General features: G+C 45.4%; 1 protein-coding gene across 4 annotated transcripts in view; it reads right to left on the bottom strand.

The window, feature by feature from the left end:
- The window catches only part of ANO1 (anoctamin 1), a 322,106-nt gene that overhangs the window by 168,912 nt on the left and 136,886 nt on the right, over positions 1-16,308 (bottom strand). The window contains exon 1 of one of the 4 annotated variants that reach the window (XM_077462296.1): positions 1,715-1,819. The exons of the other annotated variants lie outside the window; for them this stretch is intronic. Coding sequence (XP_077318422.1) covers positions 1,715-1,804 — 90 coding nt within the window. The 5' untranslated portion in view covers positions 1,805-1,819. Of the gene's footprint in view, positions 1-1,714; positions 1,820-16,308 lie in introns of those variants that run through there. 4 annotated transcript variants of the gene reach the window in all.

Raw genomic sequence — 16,308 nt, 5'->3', positions numbered from 1 at the left:
AGTAAAAGTAATCATGTTTTATCTTACACCCTAAATATTTGTGTAAGAAACATGGTGTACACCTTTATAAGGGCTGATTTACATGGGCAGCAGTCTCAAGTATTGTGGCATGGCTCCACTGACTCTAGTGGGCAAGTTTGACAGATGGTGCTGCCTGTCAAACTCAACAAAAGCTAAATTTGTCATAGTGGCAACATGGTTTAGGAACCCCTGGATAGGTTTTAAATGGGCAGCCGGGGGGCAGTAAAAGCACAAATCAACTGCCACTTTGCCGCCTGTGAATAAATGGTGTCTAAATGTATTAATATTGCCAACACAAATATTCTCCAGGACCCATGCGATCTAATACAAATCAAAGGTGCAGATCTAGAGAGAGTACACCCAGTGAAAACATGCAAAAGCATAATAGTTAAGCCACATGGGGCAGCACAGTGGTGTAGTGGTTAGCACTCTCACCTAGCAGCAACAAGGGTTGCTGGTTCAAATCCCAACCACGACACTACCTGCCTGGAGTTTGCATGTTCTCCCTGTGCCTGCATGGGTTTCTTCTGGGTACTCCGGTTTCCTCCCACAATCCAAAGACATGCAGGTAGGTTAATTGGCTTCTGTCCAAAAATTGGCCCTAGTATATGAATGGAGACCTTGGATTGTGGCTCCTTGAGGGTAGGGACCGATGTGAGTGTGCAATGTACAGGGATAGGGACAATTGTAGACACTCACTCAGGTTTAGCTGGATGGACTGGTGTCTTTATTCCACCTTACTATGTAACATGGCTAAATGAAAGAGTGTAAATAGTAACCAAACTAAAAACGTAGTCACAATGATAGACTGGTAAGAAAGAGAGCTCATCCAAATACAAGAGCTGTGACATCCACCACCTTCTCCAATGTCCACACAACACCACCTAATCATTTTACCATTCATCGGATTAAAAAAAAATTTTTAATAGAAAAAAAAAAATTATAATATATATATATATATATATATATATATATATATATATATATATTTTATTTCTTTTTATTATATTTTTTTGCATTTTTAACAGTGCATAAAAGTAGTCTGTTTTTGAAGTCATATAGACCCAAAATGTGGTTCTCTTTTCAATGTACATAAGGCCATTTGGAAGAAACCAAAACATTCATTTGTGCCACTATTTCTTTTACTCTAAACTGAAAATACCATAAAGAACTTTTTTTAGTTTTGGATAGCGTGGAGATGGATTATAACACCTGCCAGTGTTTTTTTTTTATTGCGGTCTCTCCCCCCCCCCCCCTTATTAAGGAGATTCACACTATTTGTCCTGTTTACCATTCTCTTCTCATTGAAGGTAAAAGAAAATCCCCAAATTGTGGGTTGTCCCAAGAAAAGTAATTGAGAGGAAACCTTTCAATGGGGTCCCTGAGGGATTCCATTAATTTGCAGGGGTTTCCTCTCACTTCCTGTTTTGCCTATGAGACAGGAAGTTGAGGAAAATCTCCCCTATGGGACACAGATGGCAAACAAACTGACAGGGATTATAACCTTCCCTTCATCCATCCAAAAGGAAGAAAAAATAAATAAAATAGGCTTTGCCTATAGTTCTACTTTAATTTGTATCAATTGTTAGGATGGAACCATGCATCAAACTTGCCGAGCTCACTCGCTTTTCCGCACAGTGTCTGTTATACACCCTTGTCTAATGCTGCACAGATAGATTTTATTATTACTTACTTGTGCTAATCCAATCTTCTTCGGTGGATTTTTTGGGGTGGCTGGCAGTGGAGACTCGTATACACATAGTTCAACTTCTGTTGAGGCCATTTTAGAATGAAAGCTGGATACTAATTACATGTAATGCACCCGGATTTCTAAATGTAGCTGTACTCCTCCCAATAAATCAATCAGGATAGGACAATGATCCCAAGACACTATATCATCCTCTTATTATTGAATCCACATATCCTATAAAATCTCTCCTCCAAACCCTCAAGGACAAGAAAAAACAAAGGAGGAAACCATTACACCCATCAATCTGCTGATCACATGATCAACTTGCTCATAGTTTACCTCTAAAGCCAGAGAGATCCTCGTTACCAGGAATTGGAGTCAGCCTGGGAGCCCAGGGGAGATTTCCCAGTATATGGAGAAATAGCAGCAATATGAGGCTCCCACCTGCAATAGCAGGAGATTCTGAGCACCTCTCTATGGAGCCAGTTCACACATCTCCGCTGCGATTTGCATAAAAACGCTGTGCGTCTTTTGGTCAGTTTCAGGTCCGATTTCAGCCAAAAATGTGGGCAGAAATTGGACTTTAAACGGTGAACCAGCACACGCCAGACCCCTGCTTTGAGCCACATGTGGCTCATATGTGAACCCAACCTGAGGCTGTGTTGCATTCATTGGGCTGTCTAAGGCTGGATTCGCACCTATGGCATTTTTAGTGCTTTTTGCATTTTGCAGATTTGCACTACAGAACATGTTCCATAGGAACCCATGGTAAATGGACTGTAGTGCAAATCAGCAAAATGCAAAAAGCACTAAAAATGCATAGGTGTGAATCCAGCCTAAGACCTGGTTCATACCTATGCGTTTTTTTTCGTGCATTTTGCAGAAACGTACTACAGTTTCCATGGGTTTCCTATGGGTTACGTTTACATCTATGCTTTATTTATTTTTATTCATTTTTGGAAAGGGACAGGGACTTTTGTAAATGCAAAATGGTGCTTTTTTTTTGGTTCGGTAGACTTCAATGGAGAAGCTGCAGAAAAGCATTTAGTGCGTTTTTACCGCGATTTGGGTTTTGTATTTTTCAACAGCTTCAGAAGATTTCGCCCCCTTCCTGACCAGAGCACTTTTTGCGAATCGGCACTGCGTCGCTTTAACTTACATTTGCGCGGTCGTGAGAAGTTGCACCCAAACAAAATTGATGTCCATTTTTTTCCCCACAAATAGCTTTCTTTTGGTGGTATTTGATCACCTCTGCGTTTTTTATTTTTTGCGCTATAAACAAAAAAATAGCGTACATTTTGAAAAAAAAAAAAAAGCAATATTTTTTTACTTTTTGCTATAATAAATATCCCCAAAAAATATATATATATATAAAAAAAATTTTTTTTACTCAGTTTAGGCCGATATGTATTCTTCTACATATTTTTTGTAAAAAAATTGCAATAAGCGTATATTGATTGGTTTGCACACAAGTTATGGTGTCTACAAAATAAGGGATAGTTTTATTGCATTTTTATTATAATTTTTTTTTTATTAGTAATGGTGCCGGTCTGCGATTTTTATCACGACTGCGACATTATGCCGACACATCGGACACTTTTGAAACTATTTTGGGACCATTGTCAATTATACAGCAATCAGTGCTATAATAAATGCGCTGATTACTGTGTAAATCAGCGGTCATCAACCCTGTCCTCAGGCCCCACTAACAGGCCAGGTTTTATGCATTAACTTGGGGAGATGCAGACTAGAATTCTGCAATCTCTGAGCAGCAAATGATATCACCTGTGATGTATTTCAGTTATCTTGCAAACTTGGCCTGTTAGTGGGTCCTGAGGACAGGGGTGATGACCACTGGTGTAAATGACACTGACAGTGAAGGGGTTAAACACTAGGGGGTGATCGAGGGGTTAAGTGTGTCCTAGGGAGTGATTCTAACTGTGGGGGGATGGGCTACCACTCGCATGACAGCGATTACTGCCCCCGTTGACAGGGAGCAGGGATCTCTGTCATGTCACTAGGCAGAATGGGGGAATGCCTTGTTTATATAGGCATCTTCCCGTTCTGCGGATCCGTAACACGATTGACGGGACACTGGTGGACATAAAGTCCGCAGGCATGGTCACACTGTACGCGGCAGGCGCATGTGCGTACCCGCTAGCCTCGCCAATTAAAGGGGACATACAGGTACGCCCAGGGGCAGACTGACAACTCACGGGGCCCCTGGGCAATAGGAGATTATGGGTCCCCTAGGCAATCAGAGATTATGGGGCCACACAGTATACACACACATGTACACACACTATACACAGACATGTTTCTATTGACTGAGAAGGTACTGGAGAGGTGGGACAGCTATAATCTCTGGATTTTTAGACTAAAAGGATGTTGGTAAGGGACATTTCAGAGACAGATGTAAAAAAAAAAAACCCAGATTTTTACATACTTTCTCTGGTTTTACTGAGGCTGGCAACCCTGATGGGGCCCCCTAGTGGCTTGGGGCCCTCGGGCAGTGCCCGAGTGGCCGAATGGTCAGTCCGACCCTGGGTACGCCCATTTGCCCACCGCTGCCATTTTGCCGATGTATATTGGTGTGCAGCAGTCGGCAAGTGGTTAACAAGAAATTGGCCAAAGAAAAGCATTATGAATGCAAATTGTCGCAAAATTGCGGATAAAAAAGCAAACTGCATAGGTGTGAAACGAGCCTTAGGCTGGCCATACATAAGTCGAATTCCGCACAAATTTTCTTTCGAAAATCAGAAACTTTGTGCGTTTGTGTGTGTGATCCGATGGCGCCACCTTTGATTTTGAAATTCGACCAACCAAGCCTTCAACTTCACCTCATGTTGCTACAGAAAAGACTTTTCATGAGCGGGAATCTTCTTTCACTCAAATTCAATGGCTGCACGAAAATTGTCTGTTGCTGTAGAACACTAATGGTTCGAATTTAAAACGGAAATTCTTAAATAAGATTTTCGAAAGAAAATTCTTTTGGAATTCAGTCCATGTATGGCCGGCAATAAACACCAGAAACAATATTAGCAATTTTTTTTGTAATGCAGCATGTAATTCTATATGCTGCAACGCGTTACCGCATGTCAGAGCACGCTGTGCAAGAATACAACAGGTCCTATATTTTTTGGGTGCACACCAACTCTGCATGTTGGTATGAACTGAGGTTGTAGGAGATAAGGAAAATTGCCTCGTTCTTGCACTGGGACTGCATTTCTCAGCCCAATGCTGCTGATGGGAACCAGTCCTAAGAATGAACAGCACCACAGTGCACTAATGTGCAAAATGCGTGCATTACTGCAGTGTAAAGCCTCATATACACAATCGGATTTTCGTCTAGGAATTGTGTAATGACAGACTGTTTGTCTAAAATCTGACCATTAGTATGCTCCATCAGACAATTGTTGGCCAACTTTCTGCCAGCAGATGTTGGATGGCAGGCTAGTAAATTTTCGGCGGACAGCGGTCTGTTGTCAGAGTTTCGTATTGTGTGTACACAAGTCCGTCACACAAAAGTCCAAAGTACAAACACACATGCTCGAAATCAATGCACACCAAACACGGCATTAGCAAAAGGTGCCCGAAGGGTGGCGCTCAAGAGCTGAAATTCCATATAGTACGTCGCTACGTTCGTGTTTGTTGGCCGACAATTGTGTGCTGTTGTGTGCAAGAAAAGTTTGCGGCGCACGCCCTTCGGACAAGTCTGCCGCTTTGTCTGTGGAAAATCCGATCGCGTGTACGAGGCTTTACAGTGTGAACCCAGCCTGAAGGTATTTACATCATGATGAGCAGTGCACCCATAAGACCTTGCGATTGAACTACTAAAAGCAAAAAGAAATATTCACTTACCATAGTGAATGAGGTGAAGCTCTGCTGACATGCATCATCCAATCATGTACAATAAAAAACACCATTTTAAATTTTTTCTTTCCCTTGCATATGATTGGATATTAGGCCTTGTTCATAGAAGCATACACCTGTGCAAAGTTTGCCCACATGGAATGTACAGGTGTTCCCTGCATCCCTGTAGGGGCAGTGTAATTCATGTCTATGGGGAGCAGCTGCTGCAGGGACACAACCGCTGTGCCCAATCTGACATCTGTGTGGGTGCGGACGATGCCCTTGAAAAATAACCGTGTGAATTCATGGGCGAGCATCCAAACAGATGTTAAATTGGGAGCAGCGGCTGTGTCTGTACAGCCAGTGCTTCCAATATAAAGGAATGGGAATGCCCGCATGCAGATGCATGGAACACTTGTGCATACCCTGCGGGCAAACACAGACCTTGCACGGGTGTACACTTGAAGCGTTTGTTACCCCAACACTTCCCATTCCTGATATGTGCCTGTTGTACCATGAACTTGTATGAAAAAGTATCCTGTTCTCTTTGTATTGCTTTCTTTGTGTGAAATCCCTGGTGATCCTGCCAGCCCCCTTGCTTTTCTATTAAAAACTGACCACACTTTACAGCAAAGCACACCATGGTCAGTCCCCTAGCTATGCTGGGAACTCAGGCTGCTCTTCTCCAATAAACAGAGTTGTCCTGACACGCCCCACTGCACAGCCATTCACTGGGAAGATCAGTATGCTTCTCCTTCTCCTAGCTCTTATGCAGCTGAGAACAAAGGGAGCGTAATCCCTTATTTAAAAAAAAGGTACTTATAATGTTTTTTCTATATCTATAAAAAAATGTTTTGCCTTTCATTTCTATTTTAAACTGAATGGTTGTTTTACAAGGTGATCACTTGATCACAATCAATTAACTCCCGTGTAAACAAAGCCCTATTTGAAAAGTGAATTTTGACCACATTCACTATACTAAGGGGAAATTTCCTTATAAAGTGAATAGCCTGTTTGCTTTAAGGCCACTTTCACACTGCGGCGTTTTACACATGTTTTCGCGCTAAAAATAGTGCCTGTAAACTGCCTCTTCTGCAGCCCCAGTGTGAAAGCCCGAGTGTTTTCACACTAGGGCGGTGCGCTTGCAGGATGGGATAAAAGGCCTGCAAGCAGCATCTTGAGGGCAGTGCGGGAGCGCTGTACACACTGCTCCTAAAAGGCCCCTGCCATTGAAATCAGTGCCGCATCAACCGGGAAAGGAGGCTGTTTTCTTTCCCAGTTGACGCCTGTTACGGAGAAACGCGTCGGGCGGAGCCAATTTTGTGACGTCATTGCACACGAGCTGGCCAGTGCTGACCACCGTCATGTGTGTGTTAACGTGTTTACTTCGCTGGTTTTAATCTGCTTAATCGTAAGTGTAATCTGTGCTTTAATAAATGTTTTTTTTTTTTTTAAGTATTACACTACAAGATCTTCCCTTTTCTCTGTATATATTGGGGGTAATTACCAGCTCACTTCCTAATACCTGATACCGTGGAATTACCAATGCGAGCTGCAGTGGAATCGATATCCTTCCCAGGCTGGCTGCCGAGTCCTTCTGGATATACCAAAGCGGGTGTGATCTCTATAATTTGAGATCCATGATCACTGGTAAGGGGCGTGAATTATATGTGGTGAAGGGATTTGTTTGAGCACTGTTGTTTTGTCTGGTTTGATTTATGACCCATACACACATACTGGAATTCTGTTACCGGATCGGATGTTCATTTTCAAAAATTCATGTAAAAAAATGTCACTTTATGAACTTTTTTTTGAGAAAATACATTTTATTTGTTAAGAGATTCTTATCAAAGTTATTTATTTACTTGAATTTGTAATATTCATTTATTATTTATGTTCATTTAATTCATGTTTGAACGTTGAATTTTTATGTGATTAGCACACCGATTTTCTTTAAATATATAATATGCCATCTATTTACTAATGCTAGCAGCATGAGGTTATAAAATAGTTCATGTTGATATGAGAAAAATAATTTCCGCTTTAGCATTTTTCAATCTTTATGATTAAAATCGCTTATTATATGAAATCCCTTCAGACCTCATACTGCTGGAATTGCCAAGTCAGATATACAAAATCGGAAAAAAATGTACATTTTGCATAGTTTTGTGTTAACAAAATCAAAGCATGTCAAAATACCATCATAACCTTGCCTTATATGTGTATGTTCCTGAACCCTCAATCTATCACGTAAGTTGATGTCTTGGTGAACTACAACTCCCGTATTGCCATGTTCACTAAATTATAGTATTAATAATCAGGGAAATAGCCAAAAACGACAATAATAAAAATATTTTAGAAATATATAAAACTGCTTGGCACCAGTACACTATAATTTAAAGCAAAACAACAAAGAAAAAATAAATAACAAAAAATGAACATCCCATTAACCACGTCAGCCCCGGAAGGATTTACTCCCTTCCTGACCAGAGCACTTTTTGTGATTCGGCACTGCGTCGCTTTAACTGACAATTGCGCGGTCGTGCGACGTGGCTCCCAAACACAATTGACGTCCTTTTTTCCCACAAATAGAGCTTTCTTTTGGTGGTATTTGATCACCTCTGCAGTTTTTATTTTTTGCACTATAAACAAAAAAAGAGCGATCATTTCGAAAAAATGTTAAATATTTTTGACTTTTTGCTATAATAAATAGCCCCCAAAAATAGATACAAAAACTATTTTTTATTCATATTACTCAGTTTAGGCCGATATGTATTCTTCTACATAATTTTTGGTAAAAAAAAAAATCACAATAAGCGTATATATTGATTGGTTTGCGCAAAAGTTATAGCGTCTACAAAATAGGGGATAGTTTTATGGCATTTTTATTATTATTTTTTTTTTATTAGTAATGACGGTGATCTGCAATTTTTTTTTATCGTGACTGCAACATTATAGTGGACACATCGGAGACTTTTGACTATTTTGGGTCATTTATACAGCAATCAGAGCTATAAAAATGCACTGATAACTGTGTAAATGACACTGCCACGGAAGGGGTTAAACACTAGGGGGCGATGAAGGGGTTAAGTGTGTCCTAGGGAGTGATTCTAATTGTGGGGGGGGGGGCTACTACTAATATGACAGCAATCACTTCTCCCGATGACAGGGAGCAGTAGATCTCTGTCCTGTCACTAGGCAGAACAGGGACATGCCTTGTTTACATAGGCATCTCCCCATTCTTCCACCCTGTGACATGATTGCGGGCCCCGGCGGACATCAAGTCGCGGTCACAGAGCTCACCCATTTGCCCAGCCGTGCCATTGTGTTGATGTATATCATCGTGCGCTGGTCAGAAAGGGGTTAAAAAAAACAGTTTTACTGCAATACTCGCCTTTAGTAGGGGCTGTCCCTGCAGTGCTTCTTTTCCACCACTAGTCTTCTGGGTTGAATGATGTTTAGCATCATTCAGCCCATCTCTTCTGAGTGCTGTCATGCACCCATCCTCAGCCTGTGACTGGACAGTGAAGAAGCAGCCCAGTGATGAATGTATCTCTCTGTCAATTTGCTTTCTCCTACAATCAGTATGCTTCTTGTCAGCACATTAACTGACTGGCTCCTTGTGCTGCATCTCCCTCTCCCAGTCTCCCTGTCTAAGCACTGCTGTACAGGGATTGCAGCATGCTGAATACAAGTCAAATTCAAATACTTACACTCAAAGGCATAGCTTGAAGCTTTTGGGCCCCGATGCAAAAGTTGACCTGGCCCCCCCCCCCCACTTCTTCCAACATGTGTACAGATACATCCACCACAAGCCAAGATACTCAAAGTGGCTTAAGAGTTTTGAGTTCCCAGAGTTCCTCTTTACATCAGAGGACAGGGATCACCGCTGGAGAATTAGAGGACGGGGATCACCGCTGGAGAATCAGAGGACGGGGATCACCGCTGGAGAATCAGAGGATGGGGATCACTGCTGGAGAATTAGAGGACGGGGATCACCGCTGGAGAATCAGAGGACGGGGATCACTGCTGGAGAATCAGAGGATGGGGATCACTGCTGGAGAATCAGAGGGCGGGGGTCACCGCTGGAGAATCAGAGGGCGGGGGTCACCGCTGGAGAATCAGAGGGCGGGGGTCACCGCTGGAGAATCAGAGGGCGGGGGTCACCGCTGGAGAATCAGAGGGCGGGGATCACCGCTGGAGAATCAGAGGACGGGGATCACTGCTGGAGAATCAGAGGACGGGGATCACCGCTGGAGAATCAGAGGATGGGGATCACCGCTGGAGAATCAGAGGACGGGGATCACCGCTGGAGAATCAGAGGACGGGGATCACCGCTGGAGAATCAGAGGACGGGGATCACCGCTGGAGAATCAGAGGACGGGGATCACCACTGGAGAATCAGAGGATGGGGATCCCCGCTGGAGAATTGGAGGACGGGGATCACAGCTGGAGAGTCGGAGGGCGGGGATCACCGCTGGAGAATCAGAGGACGGGGATCACCGCTGGAGAATCGGAGGACGGGGATCACCGCTGGAGAATCGGAGGGCGGGGATCACCGCTGGAGAATCGGAGGGCGGGGATCACCGCTGGAGAATCGGAGGGCGGGGATCACCGCTGGAGAATCAGAGGGCGGGGGTCACCGCTGGAGAATCAGAGGACGGGGATCACCGCTGGAGAATCAGAGGATGGGGATCACTGCTGGAGAATTAGAGGACGGGGATCACCGCTGGAGAATCAGAGGATGGGGATCCCCGCTGGAGAATTGGAGGACGGGGATCACAGCTGGAGAGTCGGAGGGCGGGGATCACCGCTGGAGAATCAGAGGACGGGGATCACCGCTGGAGAATCAGAGGACGGGGATCACCGCTGGAGAATCGGAGGGCGGGGATCACCGCTGGAGAATCGGAGGGCGGGGATCACCGCTGGAGAATCGGAGGGCGGGGATCACCGCTGGAGAATCAGAGGGCGGGGGTCACCGCTGGAGAATCAGAGGACGGGGATCACCGCTGGAGAATCAGAGGATGGGGATCACTGCTGGAGAATTAGAGGACGGGGATCACCGCTGGAGAATCAGAGGACGGGGATCACCGCTGGAGAATCAGAGGATGGGGATCACTGCTGGAGAATCAGAGGGCGGGGGTCACCGCTGGAGAATCAGAGGGCGGGGGTCACCGCTGGAGAATCAGAGGGCGGGGGTCACCGCTGGAGAATCAGAGGGCGGGGATCACCACTGGAGAATCAGAGGGCGGGGATCACCGCTGGAGAATCAGAGGACGGGGATCACCACTGGAGAATCAGAGGGCGGGGATCACCGCTGGAGAATCAGAGGATGGGGATCCCCGCTGGAGAATTGGAGGACGGGGATCACAGCTGGAGAGTCGGAGGGCGGGGATCACCGCTGGAGAATCAGAGGACGGGGATCACCGCTGGAGAATCAGAGGACGGGGATCACCGCTGGAGAATCGGAGGGCGGGGATCACCGCTGGAGAATCGGAGGGCGGGGATCACCGCTGGAGAATCGGAGGGCGGGGATCACCGCTGGAGAATCAGAGGGCGGGGGTCACCGCTGGAGAATCAGAGGACGGGGATCACCGCTGGAGAATCAGAGGACGGGGATCACCGCTGGAGAATCAGTGGACGGGGATCACCGCTGGAGAATCAGAGGATGGGGATCACCGCTGGAGAATCAGAGGATGGGGATCACCGCTGGAGAATCAGAGGATGGGGATCACCGCTGGAGAATTGGAGGATGGGGATCACCGCTGGAGAATCGGAGGGCGGGGATCACCGCTGGAGAATCGGAGGGCGGGGATCACCGCTGGAGAATCAGAGGGCGGGGGTCACCGCTGGAGAATCAGAGGGCGGGGATCACCACTGGAGAATCAGAGGGCGGGGATCACCGCTGGAGAATCAGAGGACGGGGATCACCACTGGAGAATCAGAGGGCGGGGATCACCACTGGAGAATCAGAGGGCGGGGATCACCGCTGGAGAATCAGAGGACGGGGATCACCGCTGGAGAATCAGAGGACGGGGATCACCACTGGAGAATCAGAGGGCGGGGATCACCGCTGGAGAATCAGAGGGCGGGGATCACCGCTGGAGAATCGGAGGACGGGATCACCGCTGGAGAATCAGAGGGCAGGGATCACCGCTGGAGAATAAGAGGGCGGGGATCACCGCTGGAGAACCAGAGGACAGGGACCCCTGGCAGGTCATGTGGTAGAGCTCCTTTCCCATCCCAGCACTGTATAAAGCTCCTCCCCCCCATGCTACACAGGGCTGAAATTACATTCCTTTACGCACAGTCTATCAGCCTTCACAGGGTGTATCTGGCTTTTATGTTGTCCTTCAGACCTGTGAAATTCTCTGGTTGGAAGGGCGGTGTAGTTACATCCTGTGCAGATCATGGCTGACTGGCTGTGTTGTAAAGGAATGTGATTTCAGCCCTGTGGAGGAGGAACAATATAGAGTGCTGTAATGGTAAAGCAGTTCAGCAGTCGGGCATAGCATGCAGGGTGGAGGGGGTGGTCAGGGGGCTTTTGGGGGATGGGCAACTTAGATCTGAGAGGCCAAAGCCATGTGACACAAAATCTGGAGCCTGCATCCTCTCAGGGCTCCCCCCCCCCCAAGGAGGTGTTAAGTTTTTTTAAAAAAGATTTCTCTGTCAGTGTTGGCAGGTGTTGGGGGAAGGTCACCTCTCGGAGCTGTGTTTTTTTTCCCCAGTTGTCAAGGAAGTGGGGTAAGTAGACATCCCTGGGTGGGTACAGAGAATACCAGCTGGTGACTAGGAGACACTGAGCAGTGTCATACCTCACCAGTGACATCGGTCCCATCGTGGCTACAGGATGGCACTCTCCTCCTCTTGCCTCGCTGAGCTTGGTTACCATTCCATGTTGCCAGAACACAGCACAGACACTTACTCATCCGGGCTGTTATCACCCCGTGCTCCACTCCATTCAAGAAGCGGCTCACAGCTTCTCCCCAGCCAATGGAAACAGAGGGGTGTGAACTGTGGAAGGCAAAGTAGAAGCCCAGTACTGGAGCGTGGCTGTGGGGCCCTAGGGCAGATAGGATCTGGATTTTGTGGAGGATATAGTAATATGACAGGGAGGCTTCAGGGGCCCCCTGGACCTAAGGGTGGGGTCGCAATTGTGACCTCTGCAACCCCTTATGCTACGCCCATGCTTACACTGCTTAATTAAAAAAACAAAAAAAAACATTTGTGTTGCATGTAACAATTACAGAGCTGCATTCTTTTTTTTTTCTTTTTCTGCCTAGAGTTCAGTTTTAATGGATTATATATCACAGGCACAGATCTTTTAGGGTGTGAATTTACTAGCAAAAAATGCAAATAAATAGAAAATATTAGTTGCTTCCTTGTGCTAAAACGCACGCACGCTGGAGAGCAAGACTGGTTAGGGAAAATATACCATATGATATAAGTACATGACAGATTCAGACAGGATGCAAAGGAAGCTTATAAAACAGTTTTATGAGGTTCTTACAATCATTTTTTTTATATTTTTTTATGTATGGCTCATACCAAGAACAATTCACATTACATTAAAGTGGTTGTAAACCCTTACAAACCACTTTGACCTACAGGTAAGCCTAGATTAAGGCTTACCTGTAGGTCCAAGAAATATCTCCTAAACCTACACCGTTTAGAAGATATTTGCCGAAAGACATGCGCCGTAGACAGCGGCGCGCAGGCGCACTGAGCGCGGCATCGTCAATGACAAAGATGCCGCGCGATGCCGTGCGTGTCGGCTCCCGTGCGCATGCGCGGAAGTGACGTCATCGAGGCTTCGCTGAATGACAGCAGCGGAGCTGTGAGATCCCACCGAGAAGATGGATGCAGGGGACAGCGGTGACTTCGCTGGCTCCTGTGTCAGGTAAGTGACACATAATGGGCTACTATGCGATGCATAGTAGTCCATTATGCTTTACCTTTGCAGGGAATGAAAGAGGAAGTAAACCCATCAGGGTTTACTTCATATTTAAGCGGGTGTAGTTCGACCACAGACATAAAAACGGTTTACAATTGTCTTTAGAAAACAATTGGGTCTTTAGAAAACGGGTTTACAATTGAGAGAGAACAACAGAAGATATATTGAGCTCTGATTGGTTTTTCATTACTCTGCAGCTAGTAAAAGATGATGATAATAATAATAACAAGAAGATAACAGGACCTCTTGGGAAATTATGTGGGATACTCGACTATTTGGAATGCATAGTACTACTTGGCATGGGATATGAGATAAGAGTACTCGTGTTGTAAAGCGCTGCACAAACTGTTGGCACTATATAAATCCTGAATAATAATAATAATAATACTCCTTTTTTTTCTGCTTTAAACTATGACTGGAGGTCACATTACAACAATGTTTTTAGCAGTGTTCTATAATATAACAGCCAATACTTTCTAAACTAATCTACCTATATCACAGCGCTGTCATAATATTAAGCCAAACATAGTCAAATATTATTAAAGTGATTGAAAAGGATCATTTAAAAAAACAAAAAAAACAAACATATCATGCTTATCTCCACTGTGCAGCTCGTTTTGCACAGAGTGGCCCCGATCCTCCTCTTCTGGGGTCCCCCGGTGGCTCTCATGGCTCCTCCCCACATCTGATAACCCCCTCAGAGAAGCGCTCTCCTGAGGGGGTTACCTTGAGGGCGCGCTCCCAAGTCCAGCATTTGCGCCCATAGACACGAATGTTGGACTTGGCTCCCGGCGCCTGCTTCGTTGGATTTGATTGACAGCAGCGGAAGCCAATGGCTGTGCTGCTATCAATCTATCCAATCAAGAGTCGGGACCCCGTGAAGAGAGGGACAGCGTGTCCCCGCCGAAGGCATTTAGGGGGTCAGGTAAGTAAAACGGGGGGGGGGGGGGCAGTCACTGCCAGGTATTTTTTCACCTTAATGCATAGGGTGCATTATGGTGAAAAAACACGAGGGTGTACAACCCATTTAAGTGCAAGGATTGTCTAAATACAAATATGCAAATATAAAACAAACAGTTCTTTATGTTGAAAAGTCCATCACAAACTGTATTCTTCCATTATAAAGTGCTCTGTGCCCATATAAACTTCTTAGTGCTCCACAAAGTGCTCCATGCAAATACTGTGCTTCCACACACTCACCAGATCATATGGACGTTATGCTTGTTCAGCACAAGTCATTGCATGCTTCTAGGGAACAACCCTCCTGGTTATTCTGGCAGCAAGGTTCAGCCTCTCCTCCTTAGTTCTCCTCGCCCGATGTTCTCATATTCCTTCTTAATACTTGTGTACCTCCAATGTTAGATAAGGGAACAAAAAGGGCAAACCCACATAGTGCAGTGTAGTTTTTTTTTAAATTAAAATATATGTACATACTAAAATACACTCACATGAAAAGCTTGTAAAAATTGCATGTAAGACCTGAAATCGCCAGCGTGCATTTCACAGACCAGAAATGTCTTGTCCAGCGCGTTTCACCAGACAATCAGGCGTCTTCAGGAGCAACACTTGCTGCTCCTGAAGACACCTGATTGGTTAGTGAAACTCATTAGGCGGGACATAGGGTGTGGAGCACTAAGAAGTTCATATGAGCACGGAGCACTTTACCTGCAGTTTGTGATGGACTTTTGAACACATGGGACTGTTTGTTTGTGTTGGCATACTTGTGTTTAGACATTCATTGCAGTGATTAATACCCTGTTTTCCCCAAAATAAGACCTAGCATGATTGTTGGTGATGGCTGCAATATAAGCCCTACCCCCCAAATAAGCCCTACCCTGTTTTCCCGAAAATAAGCCCTACCCTGAAAATAAGACCTACAATGACTTTAACTAGAGCTTATTTTGGGGGTAGGGCTTATATTGTAGCCATCCCCGACAATCACGCTAGGTCTTATTTTCGGGTAAACAGTGTAGTTGACTATATCTGGTTTGATCTTATAACAGCGCTGTGGTATTGGTAGTCTGTGTTCATTCTGAATGGCACCCCCATGCATGTTAAATCCCAGTGTGTGTGCAGGTGCAGGAACTACAGGGAAATCTCATGGTCAAAATGACCATGCGCTTTCCGTGGGCTACGTTTTGAAAAAGGTGCATGCACCTTTTTTCTGTGGGAAAAGCAGGCACGGCAGTCCATTGAAATGAATGGACTGCTGTGCCCATGCAAATGCGGGCCGCAAAAACGCTAAGGTGTGAACCTAGCGTAAGGGCTCTTTCACACAGGCAGCCAGGGGGAGCGATAAAAACAGACAGCTGACATTTAACATTACAGTCAGACTGGGCTTTATGCATGCCATGGCTATGATGCTTTGGGGCAATTTTCAACTCGGCTTGCAGAGTGTGGCAGGTGGCACCTCCTGTCAAACTCACCCATTGAGGCCAACAGGCGCGTGCTGCATTCTTGTAGCTTGCACATTTTGCTCACAGTTACAGTGCAGTTTTTGTAATACAAAATCCCCCACTGGGATTAAAAAATAAAACAGACATCCAGGAGGTGACAGGATCGCCTTCTGAACACCTGTCAGCCACTGCTATACCACTTCACTGAAAAGTGATCCACTACGGATCAGCAACTTCTGCTGTAGTATGGTGCAGCACTCACATACACTGGCTGCACATGTTAATATGTAAACAGCAGGCTTCAAGAGAAGTCTCTGAAAATAAACCAAGCCATATGCATAAACTATAAAACGGTTGTATACCCGCAAAAAAACAACCCGTAAGGCAAAGGCATA

The sequence above is a fragment of the Lithobates pipiens genome, unplaced genomic scaffold, assembly GCF_037356315.1.
Source record: "Lithobates pipiens isolate NorthernLeopardFrog02 unplaced genomic scaffold, aLitPip1_a1.2 Scaffold_10, whole genome shotgun sequence".
Classification (NCBI taxonomy): domain Eukaryota; kingdom Metazoa; phylum Chordata; class Amphibia; order Anura; family Ranidae; genus Lithobates; species Lithobates pipiens.
The sequence above is the reverse complement of the archived record's forward strand: the minus strand, read 5'-3'. Positions and strand labels throughout refer to the sequence as shown.